Below are 18,841 nucleotides of genomic sequence, written 5' to 3' on the forward strand. Positions count from 1 at the left end.
AGCAACAGAAATGAATACAGTGATTTACGTGGAAACCCCTAGAAGAGTGTCTGGCATGGTGTTGACACCTGACAAGCGTTTCCTGATTTCCTTACATCGCAAGGCAGGGCTGGCCACACTCCATCCAAAACAATAGATGATAGACTTGTTCTGACAAAACAGATTCAGTGAATTATAAATGGCCCAGAATACCTACAGATTTTAGGTTTCAGGTAAGTGATTGCCTTTCCTTTCACTTAGAAACCTCCCAACGCTCATCTTACTGATAAACTCTAAGTACCACGCAGGAGACTCAACACCAGACAAACCCAGCCCCAAATGCCCCCAGGGAGCCCGTCCCAGCACTCACTCCGCTGCACTGAAATGAGGTCCACGTCGGTTTATCCCACTAGACCAAGAACTCCAGCTCTCCATATGTGAGTCACCAGTGCTGCCTCTGCATCTCTGCTTCTAGGATGGTGCTTCTGCACTTCACAGGAAATCTGTATCAATGTTTGTCAACACTATATATGACAGTATAACTTAATATCTGCACAGAAAACATAAATTCTTTGAGGACCAGAGCCGGGTTTATTAGCCTTTATACTCCCACTGCCACTGTCTGGGACATCAGAGGCACTCGGTAGAAGTTGGTGAAGAGAAAGAAAAGGCAGAGGAGAGAGAGGAAAGCAGGACCAACACCGCAGACACAGATTCGGAGGTGGCTGGAGGAGAGGCAGGGCAGAGAAACTTCCTGGATGCTGGAATGGGGTTCACTGTGATACCTGCTGCTGGATTTCAAATGTCAAAGGTAACACTTTGCTGACCTTGACTTCTGACTGCCCTTTAGCTTTCCCAACCTCAAGACAGGGCACTTAGAAACTGCAATGTCAAGAAATTATGCTTCATCAAAGCATGGGAATGTTATTTACATGGACGTTCATTACTGCATTTTTTACATGGGACTGTAAATAATTGAAGAGATTGTTAAAGACAAAATCATGCACATTCAATAACTTTGTAAAATATTAATGATAACTGAAACACAAATTTTGATGTTCCCTAAAAATGCTAAAATATAAAACAATACTGGCCAATTAAAGATAGAAAACAATCCTAATGAAGCTCCCCAACAGACACATTAAAACTTCTCTGTACATTAAACATTTGGGATTTCAAAGGAAAACCCAGATTCATTCCATTCTTAATAGGGTGTTTAAAAAAAAAATTCTTAGGTAATACAATATTTCATTTAAAATTTACAAAATTTCATTAAATTCATAATTTCCTTTGATCCTCAAAACAATCTCCTGAGTTAGGCAGAACAGATATTACTAATAACTAACTCCATTTTACAGGTAAGGGAACTGAAGTTCAGAAAGTACTTGAACTTAACAAAAGCTTTAATAGGGCCACATATCGAAACCAAATCCTCTGCTCAAAAGAACTAGAGTAAGTTATCTTTTACATATTATTCATACTTATATCCTGTCAATATCCAAAAATGTTTTGAGGCAGCCTGCAATAATAGACACCTATCCAATAAAAACATTAAAATGAAAAACAGGGGAAAAAAGGTGACATGGGAGACAGAGGAAGGTAGATAGCAAAGACTAAGACTTATAATCTAAGAAAACTTCATCTCTGACCTTCCAGTTCCAGGGAGATAATACTAAAGGAAACAAGATGGTTTACAGACTCATAAGCTGACAAAAGAGAAGTCGCATCAGTTCTTAACTATGAAACACTCCTAGCAGCCACAGCAAATCTCTAGGACAACATACCAATGGCATCAAAGCAAGAGTATACTTCAGTGATAGAGTGAATTAAGTTTCCTGTTTGGGACCCTGGCCAGGGCTAGAGAAAAGAACTCTGAAATGTAGAGCTCAAAAATACATCCTCTGTTGTCCAGGCACAGTGGCTCACACCTGTAATCCCAGCACTCTGGAAGGCCGAGGCGGGCGGATCATGAAGTCAGGAGATGGAGACCATCCTGGCTAGCACAGTGAAACCCTGTTTCTACTAAAAATACAAAAAATTAGGCGGGCGTGGTGGCAGGCGCCCGTAGTCCCAGTTGCTTGGGAGGCTGAGGCAGGAGAATGGTGTGAACCCAGGAGGCGGAGCTTGCAGTGAGCCGAGATCCTGCCACTGCACTCCAGCCTGGACGACAAAGCGAGACTCCATCTCAAAAAAAAAAAAAAAAATAGGCCGGGCGCGGTGGCTCAAGCCTGTAATCCCAGCACTTTGGGAGGCCGAGACGGGCGGATCACGAGGTCAGGAGATCGAGACCATCCTGGCTAACACGGTGAAACCCCGTCTCTACTAAAAAATACAAAAAACTAGCCAGGCGAGGTGGCGGGCACCTGTAGTCCCAGCTACTCGGGAGGCTGAGGCAGGAGAATGGCGTAAACCCGGGAGGTGGGGCTTGCGGTGAGCTGAGATCCGGCCACTGTACTCCAGCCTGGGCGACACAGCGAGACTCCGTCTCAAAAAAATAAATAAATAAATAAAAAATTAAAAAATAAAAATAAAAATAAAATATATATATATACATATATATATATATATACATATATATATATATATATATATATGCCCTCTGTCTTCTCCATACCCATGTGTCCCCTTCCGTGAGAGACTTCCTTTCATTTAATCCACATAAAAACCAAGCCTACTCTAAATGAAAAATACCTCGACACAGAAGCAGCATTAACTAGTTGTTTTATTAAAACATTAATAAAATCTAGAAAACCATAAAGAAAATCTGGTCACATTTTGAAGCCCTCTCCTAAGATCAGATTCCCCAAAAGAACAAAGTGCGTGGGGTATATAACAAAGATATTTTCCTAAATTAAGATAAGAATGCAAATCAAAATAAAGGCAAAATCCTACTGAGTGAAGCAAAAATTGTAATTCAGTAGCTCACAACTTGACCAAATGGCTATTTTTAATCCCTATAATCATCCAAATAACTAGGAATAGCAGAGAAAATTGTGTCTCCTTTCTACAGAGACACGTGGCTTTAAGAAACTCAAGCACATCAAATTCCCACCTTACCAAACAGATAAATTGGAAAGGAGCTTAGCATTTTATTTTTAAATTATTTATTTACCTTTTTATTTTTTAGAGAAAGGGTTTCACTCCATCACACAGACTGGCATGCAGTGGCATGATTATAGCTCATTGCAGCCTCTAATCTTGGGCTCAAGTGATCCTCGCACCTCAGCCTCCCAAAGTGCTGGCATTACAGGTGTAAACCACAGCACCTGGCCTTACTATTTTAAAGAATTAATTACCATATTCCTTAGAATTGTAGCTCCTATATAGGTCATTCAACATGTGACACAATTTTTTACAAGTGGTATTTTTTTTTCCTTTTTTTTTTTGAGATGGAGTCTCACTCTGTCACCCAGGCTGGCATGCAGTGGTGCAATCTCGGCTCACTGCAACCTCTACCTCCCGGGTTCAAGTGATTCTCCTGCCTCAGCCTCCTGAGTAGCTGGGACTACAGGCGTGTGCCACCACACCCGGCTAATTTTTTGTATTTTTAGTGGAGACGGGGTTTCACCATGTTAACCAGGATGGTCTCCATCTTCTAACCTCGTGATCTGCCTGCCTCGCCCTCCCAACGTGTTGGGATTACAGGTGTGAGCCACCACACCCGGCCACAAGTGGTAATTTTAAACTATCCTTCAAACCATTACACAAAGCCAAGTACATCTACTCAAGGCACTCTCAAATTTCCATTTACTCCCATTTTACTCCACAAAATAAAATGCTAAATTGGAACATATTTCACATGACACTTAAAAGATCAACAAAATGCTCCTGAAAAGTTCTGAGCTCAACTCCATTAATGAGAAAAAACAAACCAACTGGACATAGTGAAGATGCGGCACATAAAACACAATTGTGAAGAATATGCAAGATATTCTTAAGGTTTCATCATAGATACTTGTCCTTAACTCTGAGATACAGTATATACTCATGTAACTAAACTTGTTTAAAAGGAAAAAAAAAGGGGAAGAAGAAAAAGAACTTCCACTTTAGAATCCACATTTTCAAAGGCCTCCATTATTTACACCATTGCCGGGAAGAGAATTGTTGTACTCTGCTATTTGCTTGAAAGAATTAAAGGTGTAGGGCAAAGATTATTGGAAATTACCTAGTTTAGGATCCTCAAAGGTGAGAAAAATGAAGCCCAGAAGAGAAGGCCTTCCAGGAAAATTCTAGAGCCGGAGGTAGACCCAGCACATTGTTTTTGTTTTGAGACGAAGTCTCACTCTATGGCCCAGGCTGGAGTGCAGTGGAGCCATTTCAACTCACTGCAACCTCCGCCTCCTGGGTTCAAGCTATTCTCCTGCCTTAGCCTCCTGAGTAGCTGCGATTACAGGCGCACACCACTACGCCCAACTAATTTTTGTATTTTTAGTAGAGACTGGGTTTCACCATGTTGGCCAGGTTGGTCTCGAACTCCTGACCTCAAGTGATCCGCCTGCCTAGACCTCCCAAAGTCCTGGGATTACAGGCGTGAGCCACCGCGCCCGGCCGACCTGGTAAGTTTTAATCAAGTACTCTGAACTATGCAACAAACACTAGGAAGTAACAGAAAAAAAAATTAATCCAAAAACCCTCTGGAGAGTCAAAGAATTGTAGATTTAAAATAGCATGAATACTTGGATTCATGGTATTGAAAAAGGACCCCGCATGTACAAACTGCCTGCCCACCTCTATCAGAGCATTTTTCAAGCTGTGCTACAGTTAACTATGTACTGCCCAAAGCCAATCTGTCCCTGCAGATCATAAGCTCTTAAAGACCAGGACTTCAGGAGAACAAGCAAAACTTCAGAGAGAAGGGAGGCACCTAAACACAGTTCATAGCAATGCGTCGGCAGGAGCTGATGACTGGAGGTGGGCGTTAGTGTTGGGGTCTGGGACAGCGGAGGGCAGAGAAGGCAAAAGGGCCTGCATGACACGCTACAGGGCTAGGAGCCACAGCTGCGGTGATTAGTTCAGTTTTGTCTTGTATGCCTGTTACTTATACACCATCTCTTGTTCAGAAAGAACTTCAGGTTGAGTATTTGGACTCCTTGAGCCTTCTGCTGTTTGTCTCCAGGACGTTTATCACTCTTAAAAGGGGAAAACTGTCCAGTTTGATTTTGCTTCCTGGGACATTACAGGTTTTTCAAAGGTTTGATGAAAGCATTCACTAAGGAGTGATTCCACTTTCTTTGGTGGCTGAGAAATACAGCGTCTGAGGGGCAGCATCAGGTCTCCCCACCCACGGACCTCACCCTCGCTCTCCCCTCATAAATCTGACCTCTAACTGTAACTGCCTTGGCCTCATTCCGTGGGTGTGGATGCTCCTGCTTGAAACTCATTTTCCAGCCCGCCAAATTCTTGGGACTGAGAGCTGCAAAGTTCAGTCCGGCTTTCCAGATTTTTTCTTCCCATTACTAACGGAAGAAACCAAGAAGCGCCGGGCAGAAGGGCCCTGCTCCCTCCAATCAGAGCCCAGCCCGGGGCCAGAGCAGGAAGCGCGGCGGTGGGACGCGTGGTGACAGCCCCTCGCCCCCCAGGACCCGCCGGCCAGGGCAGAGGTGGGTGCGGCCGCTGCGCGACAGCTCCGGGCCCGCGCCTCTCGCTTCCTCCCGCCGGGCAAGTGAGAGGATAAATCACGGGGCAGGGGCAGTGCGCCCCCACCAACCGCGCCCCCAGGGCACGGACCCCCACTACACGCGCGTCCCAGGCGGGGTCGACCCAGACGAGCCACCGGGCGGCGCACAGCCCCACTAGCAGGGCGGCCAAGACCCACGCGCACGGGTCCACGCAAGGACCTATAGGTGACAAAACCCTCAGGAAGCCGTCATGCGGGGACGGGAAAGAGCCCCCACCCAGAGTCACGGACCCCCTCATCCGAGGGTCCGCGCAGTCCCCTCGGTGGGTCTGGCGAAGCTGTCTCGCTGCCAGGGAGGGTGGGGAGGGCGGTGGAGTCTCCCACTCGCGGTGACCCGGACCCCGCCCCACTAGTGGGTCCTCGCAGGGCCCCTCTGCCGCACACGGGGACCAGCCACGCCGCGGGGGACCGGGCAGAAGCCAGCGCCCGGGTCCATGCAGTCCCCTCCGCGGCAGACGCGGGGAGCCGGGGAGCAGTGGGGACCGGCCCCCACCCGCAGGGCAACCGGGACCCCCGCGCGGGCCCACGCGGCGTCGCAACAGGCGCGAAGCCCCCGGTGCCACACGAGGCCGAGACAAAGCCCAGGCGCACGGACCCCGGATCCAGACCCCGGACCCTGCGGAGCCCAGCTCGGAGCCGCCACGCCCGGGGCAGAGACCCCCGCCCGGTCCGGAGACCCCGTCGCCCGTCGCGCCGTCTCACCTCAGGCCGCTGCCTCGCAGTGCTCGCTCCTCGCCGCGGCGCCTGGGCCGACTGGAGCGCAGCTGAGCAGCCGACAGAGCCGCGGCAGCCTCAACAATGGAGTCCCCGGGCGAGGCCGCCGCCGCAGCTTCAGCCCATGTTCCCCGCTCAGGATCCGGCTCGGATCAAGGAGCTGCAGCTGGCGCGGGGCTGCGGCCGGGACACACACCGCGCAGGTGCACACGGCCCCGCCCGCCGCCCGCCGCCCCGCCCCCCGGCCAATGGGGAGCGAGCTGCGCGGAGAGGGCGGGGCCTGGGGGAACAAAGGGAGGTTGGGCGGGGCGGCGCTGGAACTGGGCGTGCGGGGTCCCGCGGAAGGACAGTACCCATGAGCTGGCCGGGTGCTGGCCTCCTAGAAGACCCAGCTCAACGTCCACTTGGAGTCTGCTCTACAGGACGCGCTCATCTCAAGCCCAGAACTCAGGCTTTTAGGGCAGAGAGCGAGAGACAGGCTTGCTTTACAGAAAGGGAAACTGAGGTCCAAGGAATAGGATTGCCTGCTGCCCGAAGTCACGTAGTCGCATTCACTCGTTCACCTTGTCATTCAGCAAACATTTGGAAGCACGTATGGTGGGCATTAGGAGTGAAATACGGCCGGGTGCAGTGGCTCGTGCCTGTAATCCCAGCACTTTGTGGGGCCGAGGCAGGCAGATCACTTGAGGCCACGAGTTCGAAACCAGCCTGGCCAACAAGACGAAACCCCGTCTCTACCAAAAATACAAAAGCTTAGCCGATCGTGGTGGTGCGTACCTGTGGTCCCAGCTACTGGGGAGGCTGAGGCAGGAGAATCATTTGAACCCGGGAGGTGGAGGTTGCAGTGAGCTGAGATCGTGCCACTGCATGCACTCCAGGCTGGGCAACAGAGTGAGACTCTATCTCCAAAAAAAAAAATTAATAGATGGGAAGTAGAAGCGAACTTAGGCCTTCCCTAAAGGAGCTCGGCCAAGGAGTACCTGAAATGTCTCTGCATCTCTTTAAGGTCTGATAAAGGAACCAGGAGCGAGCACTAATCACTTCCCTTTCCTGCCTCAGAGCTTTCATGTGTTTGCTGTTCCCCGCCTGAAATGCCAAGTACCAATGGTATTTATTTATTTATTTATAGAAATGGGGTCTCCCTATGTTGCCCAGGCTGGTCTCAAACTCCTGGCCTCAAGCTATTCTCTCGTCTCAGCCTCCCAAAGTGTTGGAATTATAGGCATGAACCACTGTCCCCAGCCCTGATGGTCTTTAAAACCTCTTTCCTCATCTTATTTGAGCTTCCTGCATCATGTGATCCCACACCCTTGGTTTCCCTGTACTTCCATAGCTGCTCCTCGGTGGGTCCCGGGGACCCACCCCCTTCTCTGCCCAACTTGTACATGTCTGGGCTCAGGCCAAATGCCCTTCCATTTGCAGTGGGCACTGCTACAGGAAATCTCATGCCCTTCCGGGCTTCACAAACCATCCACATGCTCTGCTGCCTGCCAGAGACATCCATCCCAGTCAGATGCCCAGCCCTGACCTTTCCCAAAGCCCCAGCTGGACACAGGGAAGCATCTCAAATTTTCCGCGGGCCAACACAGAGTGCTTTATTAGTGCCCTAACCTGCTCATCCACATTCTTGTGATTCTCTGTGAACAGCCCCTCCATCCACCCAGCTGCTCAGGTGAAAATCTCAAATCCTCCTCCAGTCCTTCCTCCCCGAACTTCTCATGCAGCCCTCTGCCTTCCTAGGACACTGAGCACCCCTCACTCCCAGCGCCAGCTGGGGTGCTGTCTGAGTGGCTGCCTCCCACGTGGCATGAAGTGTGACCTCTCGCCCGGTGTGGTGGCTTACGCCTGTAGTCACAGCACTTTGGGAGGCTGAGGCGGGCAGATCGCTTGAGACCAGGAGACTGGGACCAGCCTGGCCAATATGGTGAAACTAAAATACAACAATTAGCCAGGCATAGTAATGCATGCCCATCATCCCAGCTACCCTACCCAGGAGGCTGAGGCAGAGGTTGCAGTGAGCCAAGATCACACCACTGCACTCCACCCTGGGCAACAGAGCGAGACTCTGTCACAAATTAAAAAAAAAAAGAAGAAGGAGAAGGAGAGAAGGAGAGAAGAAGGAGAAGAAGAAGAAGAAGAAGTGTGACCTCTCTAAGGCAAAGCAATGTCCCACTCTGAATCACTTCCCTGTGCAAAACAGGACGTGCACCCCGAAGGCATTCACTCAGGGAGGCTGCTGGGATGGCTGGATGCACAGTTAAGGTCTTCATGGTGGCTGGGGCTGACCCCATCCCCATCGCTCTTCCCACACACACCTGCACACTCTTCACTCCCACGGTCGCACCCACCACTGAAAGCCTGGCCCCTAATCTGATTTGCCTAACAAGGTCCCTGGATGAACATAACATGCTTCCTTACCTCTCCCCTGCTAGGGCCCCACCGTGTTCTGGGATGTACTCAGGGATCAGGAGAACAAAACCTCAGGAAGTGAAAGGACATTCCAGGGTGCAGGCCTCTGCATCCCCCTCCATGCCCTCACCCCTGCCTGACACACCCTCACCCCTGTACCTGGCCAGCTCCTACCAACCCTTAAAGTCTCACCAAGTTCAGAGGTGGCAGCCACACCCTAAAGTGACTGACCCCCCAATGACCTATGCCCTTGCATAGTCTTCCTGACCTTGGGTACGAGCAAAACCGGTGACTGGCTTCTAACCCACAGAGCCTGGCAAAAGCAACGGGATGTCACTGTCTGGTGCATCACCTTCGCACACTAGAGAGAACGGTTCCGCCTGCAGGCGCTGCCGGAGGGAGATGCTGTGCTGAGAAAGGACCTTTGGAGGGGCCCCGTAGGCAAGGAAGCAAAAAGCTGGGCCCTTGCCAAGCGGGTCCGAGGAAATGAATTCTGCCAATAACCTCAGCGGACCTGGAAATGGATTCTGCCCTGGTGGAGCCTCAGATGAGGATGCAGCCCAGCTGCTTAGTGTGAGATCCCCAGCAGAGGACCCGCTAAAATATGCTCAACTCCTAGCTTGCCAAAGTTGGCTTAAAGGTGTGTGTTGTTTTAAGCTTTTAAGTTTTTAGTTATTGCCTATGAAAGTGTTAAAATATGAGACAATAACTTAGGTCCCCTCCCATCACACACATTCTTCTTTCTGGCATTCATCACAATTATAGTTATTGATTTAAAATCTCCCTCTTGGCTGGGCGCAGCGGCTCAGGAGTTCCAGACCAGCCTGACCAACATGGTGAAACCCCATCTCTACTAAAAAAACAAAAATTAGCTAGGCGTGGTGGTGCATACCTGTAATCCCAGCTACTTGGAAGACTGAGGCAGGAGAATTGCTTGAACCCAGGAGGCAGAGATTGCAGTGAGCCGAGATTACACCATTGCACTCCAGCCTGAGTGACAAGAACAAAACTGTGTCTCAAAAAAAAAAAAAAATTGTCTCTTGCCACTAGCATGAAGGTCCCATGAGAAGAAAAATGGAAACTCTTGCTCATAACAGTGCCCCAAATGCCCAGCACGGTGTAGTTCTAGGGCGGTTGGTCGATGGTGGACGCTGCTGGTTGGAGGGCCCAGCTGGCCCTGCCAGCTGCTTTCTCCCTGGTCATGTTCCATTAGAGAGAACAGAATAGTTTCTTGCCTTTCCAGAGCCCCTCTTAATGGGGATTGGCCAAGTGACATTGTCCTGCCCTGGGAGACATAAGTGGAAGTTGGCTGAAAGGTTTTTAGCCATGGTGTGCTGGGGCAGTTTGAACCAGGACGTGAGAGCTGACCGTCCATTGTTTGGGAATTTGCAAGTTGGTTGTTCAACACATTCAGTACTTAAAAATATAAACTCCCAAATTTAAAAATGCATTAGACCAGGTACAGTGGCCCACGTCTAACACGTTGGAAGGCTGAGGCAGGAAGATCACTTGAGCCCAGGAGTTCAAGATCAGCTTAGGCAAAAAAGGAAGACCCTGTCTCTACAAAGAATTTTAAAATTAGCTAGGCATGGTGGTGTGTGTGTGTAATCCTAGCCACTCAGGAGGCTGAGGTGGGAAGATCGCTTGAATCATCTGTGCAAGGCTCCAATGAGCTATGATAGTGCCACTGCACTCCAGCCTGGGTGACAGAGCCAGATACTGTCTCAGAAATAAACATATTTTATATATTAATAAATTTATAATAAATGTATATTTACATATACATTTATGTATTATAATTATATATTTAGACATAAATATATATTTTTATTTTATTTATTTATTTTGAAATGGAGTTTCACCCTTGTTGCCCGGGCTGGAGTGCAATGACGCGATCTGGGCTCACCGCAACCTCCACCTCCCAGGTTTAAGTGATTTTCCTGCCTCAGTCTCCTGAGTAGCTGGGATTACAGTTATGCACCACCACACCTGGCTAATTTTGTATTTTTAGTAGACATGGGGTTTCTCCATGCTGGTCAGGCTAGTCTCAAACTCCCGACCTCAGGTGATCTGCCCACCTCGGCCTCCCAAATTGCTGGGATTACAGGTGTAAGCCACCGTGCCCAGCCTATATTATATATTTATATATTATAATTACATATATTAATTTTATATAATTATATATAAATATTAATATAAAACAAAGATAATAACTCAAAATGCATTATTGCCTGATTATCTTACTCTTACTAAGTTCTTGAAGATTTGCATCTCCCGCGTCAGTAGGTGGAAATCCTAAATCATGGTGTGCTGCTGACTTCTCTCCCCAACTCCATAGTCAGCAATGTCATGGCGGTAGCTTGAAATCAGACGTGTATAAAATCAGGAGAATTTATACATAACATGGCAACTGTTACAAATCAGGACTTTCCCTCTTCCTCCTCTCGCCCAACATACCAGCACACCCCTGATTTTGAGGGAAGTGTTTGCTCTCATGGAAAAGGAGAAGACACAGCGGAGGTTGCCTTTTTCTCAGCAGCAGGGATTATGATCACAAGCACGGGTGTGATATCTGCAGCTGTAGTGGCCACTGTGCAGCCATCTCAGACACTACAGGCGAGAGAATCAGAGGGATTCTGAACCTTGCACTACTGACCCAGTGAAACACCACCAGCCACCACTGACCCCCAGATCCTCTGTTGGGTAGAAAAAACAAATCGCTTTTTATCAAAGCCTCTGGTCATCAATTCTACACTTACTCACAGGATTCTGTAACTGAAGCATGTAGAATTAGTATTTGTTGAATTAGTAAAAGAATAAACTCGGCCTGATTCTTGAACACGTACTTGGAAACCTCTCACCACATTCCTGCTGAGACATCCAGGTCTATGTCTACTAGGAAGAAGCTAACTACCCAATGAACCAGTCCAGGCAGAGTCTGACAGCTCTGATTAGCAGGAAGTTTTTCATCTTATGAAACTGACTTTTTCTTTTTCTTTTTTTTCTTTTCTTTTCTTTTTTTTTTTTTTTTTTTTTTTTTGAGACAAAGGCTCACTCTGTCGCTCAGGCTGGAGAGCAGTGGTATGAATATGGCTCGCTGCAGCCTCGATCTCCCAGACTCAAACAATATTCCTACCTTAGCCTCCTGAGTAGCTGGGACTACAAGCGCATGCCACCAAACCCGGCTAATTTTTTTGTTTTTAATTCTTTTGTAGAGACAGGGTCTTGCCATGTTGCCCAGGCTGGTCTCGAACTCCTGAGCTCAAGCAATCCCCCTGCCTCGGCCTCCCAAAGTGTTGGGATTACAGGTGTGAGCCACCATGCCCAGCTGAAACTGAAATTTTCTGATCTCTTGGGACCTCAAAAATAAGTCAAACCCTTCTTTTCCACCATAGCCCTTCTGATGTAAAGAGTTTTCATTCTCTGGAAAAACAAATCAGGGTTTATTGATCCAAGAGTTGGACCAACCCAGTTGGTGGAAACTCCTGACCTAGTTTGACACCGTGAAGGACTAGTTGATACCGTGAAGGACTAGTTGCTGGAATGAGTGACCGACTGGAGACTTCTTCCCAGGCTTTTGCATTAACACATCTTTTGAGGAAAAAATATAATCACGAACTATTCATATGCCAAAGAAAGCTGCATCTCCATGACACCTTTGATGCAGTCCTCTTCAAGGGAGTAAAGCTCGCCTCTGGCACCCGGGCACCTGGTGGAGATTCTGGGCCCAGTTTAGGATGTGCTGTCAGTTCGCCAGTGCAGTCAGAGCTCACAAGGCTGCTGCATGCTTTATCGATAACTAATCGATAATCACAGTTAATAATTGCATTAGTTATCGTTAATGCATGCAGTAGCCTTTCGAGCTTTTATTGCCTCACCCCACCTAAAGGCTTAAAACAACTCACATTTATTATCTCCTAGTTTCTGTGGGTCAGAAGCTTAACTGGGTGCCTGTGGCTTAAGGTTTCTCCCAAGGCTGCAATCAATCCATGAGCTGGGGATGTGGTCCCATGAAAAGTCTGGACTCAGAGAAATGTTTCCAAGCTCACTCGCGTGGCTGTATGCAGGCCATATTTTCTCACCAGCTGCTGGTTCCATTGCTGGATTAGTCCATTCTCACAATTCTAGGAAGAAATAACTGAAACGAAGTCACTTCCAAGAGAAGAGGTTTTATTGGCTCCTAGCTCTGCAGTCTGTACAGGAAGCATAGCAGCATCTGCTTTGGGGGAGACCTCAGGAGGCTTCCAATCGTGGTGGTAGGTAAACAGGGAGCAGGCACATCACAGGGTGAAAGCAGGAGCAGGAGGATGAGGGAAGAGGCACTGCACACTTTTAAATGACCAGATTTCATGAGAACTCACTCCTTATCAGGACAGTACCCAGGGAGATAGTGCTAAACCATTCATGAGAAATCCACTCCCTGCGTAAGCCAATCACCTTCACCAGAACTCCACCTCCAACACTGGAGATTGTATTTCAATATCAGATTTGAGTGGGAACACACATCCAAACTCTATCAGTTCCTTACTGCATGAACCCCACATAGGGTAACTCACAAGAAGGCAGCCCACCTCCCCTCAGCACAAGCAGGTGGGGGAGCAAGAGAAAGCGCCTGAGATGGAAGCCACTGTCTTCTTATAACCCAGGACTGAAAGTGACATGCCATTACTTTTGCTGTCTCCTGTTCCTTAGAAGCAAGTCGGTAGGTCCAGCTCACACTCAAGGGAAGAAGACCACACAAGGGCAAAAATACTGAGGAGTGGGGATTATCGCAGGGGCCACTTGCCACAGCTGCTGAAAACTGGTGTGTAAAAAAAAATGTTGGCTTGACTTGGTGGCTCACGCCTGTAATCCCAGCACTTTGGGAGGCCAAGGCGGGCAGATCGTTTGAGCTCAGGAGTTCGAGACCACCCTTGGCAACATGGTGAAATCCCATCTCTACAAAAAATACAAAAATCAGCCAGGCACTGTGGCAAGTGCCTGGGGTCCCAGCTACGCAAGAGGCTGAGATGGGAGAATGGCTTGAGTCCCAGGAGGCAGAGGTTGCAGTGAGCTGACACTGGGTGACTGAGTTCCAGCCTGGGCTACAGAGCCAGACCCTGTCTCAAAAAGTAAAACTGAAAATAAAAAATAAAAAAAATCAGCCGAGCTCAGTGGCTCATGCTTGTAATCCCAGCACTTTAGAAGGCTGAGGTGGGTGGATCACAAGGTCAGGAGTTCAAGACCAGCCTGACCAACATGATGAAACCCCGTCTCTGGCCGGGTGCGGTGGCTCAAGCCTGTAATCCCAGCACTTTGGGAGGCCGAGACGGGCGGATCACGAGGTCAGGAGTTCGAGACCATCCTGGCTAACACGGTGAAACCCCGTCTCTACTAAAAAATACAAAAAACTAGCCGGGTGAGGTGGCGGGCGCCTGTAGTCCCGGCTACTCAGGAGGCTGAGGCAGGAGAATGGCGTAAAAACCCGGGAGGCGGAGCTTGCAGTGAGCTGAGATCCGGCCACTGCACTCCAGCCTGGGCGACACAGCGAGACTCCGTCTCAAAAAAAAAAAAAAAAAAAAAAAAAAGAAACCCCGTCTCTACTAAAAATATAAAAATTACCCTGATGTCACGGCGCATGCCTGTAATCCCAGCTACTCAGGAGGCTGAGGCAGGAGAATCGCCTGAACCCGGGCGGCAGAGGTTGCAGTGAGCCAAGATCACACCACTGCCCTCCAGCCTGGGTGACAGAGTGAGACTTCGTCAAAAAAAAAAAAAAGGCAGGGTCAGCCCTCAGACCCACTCCCCATCCTGTGATGTGCTGTCCTCATCCTGTGATGTGCTGAAGGGGGCCCTGGCGCCAAGTCACTGTGCTCTGCTGGGGCCTCTCAGACCATGGCCGTGCCAGGCTGAGTAGCCACTGGATGTTTCTGGTCAGGGCCACCCCACCCAGCAGAGTCAAAAGAGGACCATTTCCATGAGCTGAAGGGAGGCACCAGGGAGGGCAGAGGCTGGAGCTCCAGACTGGAGGCGAAGATGGCAAACCCGGGCATGAGGAGCGACAATGCAAAGCCAGCCGGGTGCAGAGCCACTGCCACCCCACAGCTGCCGTCAACCTCCTTCCTGCCTTTTCTGAATGAGACCTGTAGACTGAGCGGACCAAATACACACCAGGGGTGCCGCGGCTGCCTGAACCGGTTCTCGGAAGTGGAACTGGTATAGGAAAGGTGAAGCTCATTTGTTCAAGTTTTGATACATATTTACCCAATTACTTTCCGAAGAATAGAACAGGTTATCCTCCCACTAGCAGTAAGAGTACAAATTCCTGTTTCATTGCACCTTCCCCAACGTGGATGGTTCTTTTAAACAAACTTTACTAAATGGACAGGCAAAAGGTGGCATCAGGAACTGTTTTATTTCCCTTTGATTATTTGTCATCCGGGATATTTCCTCAAGGGCATTTTTTGCCAGCCATTTCCGTCCATTTTTCTATTTTTCTATTCTTTGAAAAGGTAAGTTTCTGAATAAGATTTGAAGGAAGGCATAAACAGCAGTCATTACATTATCATTAGTATGATGTTGATGTCATAGAAAGGGGAAGGAGAGCACTGCAGAGACACCGTCCAGCCCAGCTTCATGGTCAGCACAGGGAAAGGGTCTGCATACATGGAGGAAAGAGAAGCAAGGTGGGATCTATTGAAATTTTAAAATACACAGCTTTGCAGATGCTGCTGCCTCCCAGAGTCCCCTGCCATCAGCCATGGTCAACCCCACTGTGTTCTTTGACATTGCCATTGGTGGTGAGCCCTTGGGCTAGTCTCCTTCCAGATTTTGCAGACAAAGTTCCAAAGACAGCAGCAAACTTTCATGCTCTGAACCCTGAAGAGAAAGAATTTGGCTATGAGGGTTCCCGCTTCCACAGAATTATTCCAGGGCTGTTGCCCGGGTGGCGACTTCACAGGCCATAACGACACTGGCGGCAAGTCTGCAAGGAGAAATTTGATGACAAGGACTTCATCCTGATTCATCCGGGTCCTGGTGCCTTGTCCATGACAAATGCTGGACCTAACACAAACGGGTCCCAGTATTTCACCAGTGAAGCTAGGACTGAGTGTCTGGGTGGCAAGCACGTGGTCTTTGGCAAGGTTCATGGACACAGTGGAAGCCACAGAGCACCTGAGCCCAGGAATGGCAAGACCAGCAGCAGATCACCACTGCTGACTGTGGACAGCGCTGACGACTGGACTTGTGTTTTCTCTTAACTACAGCCCACTCCTTCCCTAGCTCAGGAGCGCCCTCTCCACCCCATTGCTCACAGCGTCCTATCGTCTTTGTGCTCTCGCTGCAGTTCTTTGGGTTCCACAGTTTCCTTATTCCCCTCCACATTTAACTGGACTGCAGAGTTACGGTTATGAAATAACAAAATAAATAAATAAATGAAATAGACATACCCTAAAATCCACCGATTCCACTTCCTGGTATTACCCCCAGCGAGGCACCCACGGAGACAGGATGCACGTGAGCATGCTCAGGAGAGCACTGTGGATGCCAAGGGCCAACTGGGAACAGCACAGAGGGCAGCAAGAGGGAGATATTCGTTGTGACATGCTGCACACGTGCTGGGAACTCCAGGCAGTTACAACAGTGGGCCGGTCCCCGTGTCTGGGGACGGGAAGAGCTGCACACTGCTGGGTGAGAAAGCAAGCTATGAACATTCCGTGGAATATGACACCACTGTGCAGACCACCCACAGAGCAGAATCCCACTTGTGGCGTGTGGCTGTCACCCACAGGACAAGGCACAGGAGGATCCAGAGCAAGCTGAGGACGGGGCAGGAGAGGGGCAGGATTGGAGGCCGTGATTCCAGAAGATCCTGCCTTCTCCATAACGTTTACATAAAAATAATTCACAATGACATAGTATTTACCTATTCCTTATAGAGCTAAGATGTTATTAAAACCTTTCTGGAAGATCAGGACTTTTTTTTTTTTTTTTTTTTTTTTTTTGAGACGGAGTCTCGCTCTGTCGCCCAGGCTGGAGTGCAGTGGCCGGATCTCAGCTCACTGCAAGCTCCGCCTCCCGGGTTCACACCATTCTCCTGCCTCAGCCTCCCGAGTAGCTGGGACTACAGGCGCCGCCACCTCGCCCGGCTAGTTTTTTGTATTTTTTAGTAGAGACGGGGTTTCACCGTGTTAGCCAGGATGGTCTCGATCTCCTGACCTCGTGATCTGCCCGTCTCGGCCTCCCAAAGTGCTGGGATTACAGGCTTGAGCCACCGCGCCCGGCCGATCAGGACATTTTGTACGGAGAGCCTGGGCTGGGGTGATGGATGTGCTGCTGTTGGCGCTGACACACCCGTTGCGCAAAGCAGAGTCTGCTCTGCCCTGCTGCCCAGTTGGGAAAGTCCTGGAATCAGCCCTGGACACAGGCTTCTTTGGCCCCTTTTTTTGGACAGAAAAACACAGATGGAAGTCAGTGAAAACAACATGACCTTTGTTCTTATATTTGGAAGGAAAATAAACATCCGAGCCCAGCAACAGCCACAACCAAAACAAGCGTCCGGAGTGCCCAGCTTATTAACAGCACAAAGCACTGAGGGGTGGGCTGCAGCCTGCAGAGACCAGCCTCCCCTCAGAGCAGGCTTCCCAGCCTGCAGACCCCCAGAGTATGAGCACAATGTCGGTGCTTATATGAGTCTTTTCCGAGAGAAGGGCTATCACTCTCTTCAGACGTTTCAGGGATCTTGAGCCCCAAAAGGTTAAGAATCAATGTATGGGGCACCATTAAATATCGTAGGCATGAAATAATGAGAGATTGAGTTTTGTTAATTTTTCTTTTATTTTTTAGATACAGAGTCTCAATCTGTTGCCCAGGCTGGAGTGCAGCAATGCAGTTGTAACTCAGTGCAGCCTTGAACTCCTGGGCCCAAGTGATCCTCCCACCTCAGCATCCAGAGTGGCTGGGACCACAGGTATCCCTCACCACACCCAGCTAATTAGTTCATTTTTGTAGAGACAGGGTTTTAGTATGCTGCTCAGGCTGGTCTAAAACTCCTGGCCTCAAGAGATCCTCCTACCTTGGCCTCCCAAAGTGCTAGGATTACAGGTGTGAGTCACCACGCCCAGCCCACCACATCGAGTTTTTAATGTAAGCTGCACAAGAAATCAAGAAAATCTTGGCCGGGCGCGGTGGCTCAAGCCTGTAATCCCAGCACTTTGGGAGGCCGAGGCGGGCGGATCACGAGGTCAGGAGATCAAGACCATCCTGGCTGACACGGTGAAACCCCGTCTCTACTAAAAAATGCAAAAAACTAGCCGGGCGAGGTGGCGGGCGCCTGTAGTCCCAGCTACTGGGGAGGCTGAGGCAGGAGAATTGCGTGAACCCGGGAGGCGGAGTCTGCAGTGAGCTGAGATCCGGCCACTGCACTCCAGCCTGGGCGGCAGAGCGAGACTCCGTCTCAAAAAAAAAAAAAAAAAAAAAAAGAAATCAAGAAAATCTTAAAGTTCACTCCAGAATTAAAAGGATCTTTTGCTTTTCACCTAGCTGGACAAGCAGTTGTCTACACTGAGAGCCCCTCACACAAGTTTCCTGACCGCCCTCACCCCTTGCAACCTTGGGCACTGACACTGAAACCTAGGACCTGCACTTCAAATCGGGCAACGCTGAGGGCAGGTGAATTTCAACTCCTGTTCTGAATGTGCTGCAGCTGCCCTCTCAAATCCAGCTCTCTGCAAACACAACCTCGGACACAGCAAATGCAGAGAGCTGACTTTCCCTGTTTATGGTTATTCTGTGTGTGGAACTGAGGCTTGGAATTGGAATCCCAAGGAGAGATGGTGCCCTGACTTCCTGCGTAATCTTTCCCACACCACGGGGCTCACCAGCCCTGGGCCATCAAGTGTGAATCCACTAAAGCCCTAGCTGCTGCCCTGGCCCTTCTGACTACAAACCCATTCACTTTCCTAACAGACATGCCTGACCTCATTAGTCAACAATGGGAAGAACGACATCTTAGTCAACTGCAAGCAATGCTCCTCGATTTTGTGAAAATTCACCTTAATCTTTTGCTGTAACCCAGCTCAT

At 49.2% G+C, this 18,841-nt stretch overlaps 2 protein-coding genes and 2 long non-coding RNA genes across 7 annotated transcripts in view; 3 read left to right on the forward strand and 1 right to left on the reverse strand.

Moving 5' to 3' along the window:
• LOC112426109 (uncharacterized) overlaps positions 1-18,841 on the reverse strand; it is a 40,167-nt gene that overhangs the window by 15,000 nt on the left and 6,326 nt on the right. The window contains exons 2-3 of one of the 3 annotated variants that reach the window (XM_071085715.1): positions 16,210-16,443; positions 14,369-15,637 (exon numbers count right to left, since the gene is read on the reverse strand). The exons of 1 other annotated variant lie outside the window; for it this stretch is intronic. In XM_071085715.1, the coding sequence (XP_070941816.1) occupies positions 16,211-16,443 (233 nt within the window). In that variant the 3' untranslated portion in view covers positions 14,369-15,637; position 16,210. Of the gene's footprint in view, positions 1-14,368; positions 15,744-16,209; positions 16,444-18,841 lie in introns of those variants that run through there. One more of the 3 variants, XM_071085714.1, reaches the window with a different exon arrangement.
• On the forward strand, positions 5,756-6,748 carry LOC105483942 (collagen alpha-1(I) chain). The gene is given in 5 exon segments (XM_024793406.2): positions 5,756-6,022; positions 6,025-6,060; positions 6,063-6,106; positions 6,108-6,248; positions 6,250-6,748. Coding segments are annotated over 5 exon segments (876 nt in total). The 5' UTR covers positions 5,756-5,847; the 3' UTR covers positions 6,730-6,748.
• Positions 7,006-11,374, forward strand: LOC139360081 (uncharacterized). 2 transcript variants are annotated; one of them, XR_011617166.1, is made up of 4 exons: positions 7,006-7,139; positions 7,377-7,477; positions 9,090-9,419; positions 11,240-11,374. It is a non-coding gene; the product is annotated as an uncharacterized lncRNA (long non-coding RNA). The 2 variants fall into 2 exon arrangements; XR_011617165.1 differs by lacking the exon at positions 7,006-7,139 and having other exon boundaries at positions 7,203-7,477.
• On the forward strand, positions 16,408-18,379 carry LOC139360080 (uncharacterized). The gene is made up of 3 exons (XR_011617164.1): positions 16,408-16,450; positions 17,606-17,729; positions 18,302-18,379. It is a non-coding gene; the product is annotated as an uncharacterized lncRNA (long non-coding RNA).

This window comes from Macaca nemestrina, chromosome 19, assembly GCF_043159975.1.
Source record: "Macaca nemestrina isolate mMacNem1 chromosome 19, mMacNem.hap1, whole genome shotgun sequence".
NCBI lineage: Eukaryota > Metazoa > Chordata > Mammalia > Primates > Cercopithecidae > Macaca > Macaca nemestrina.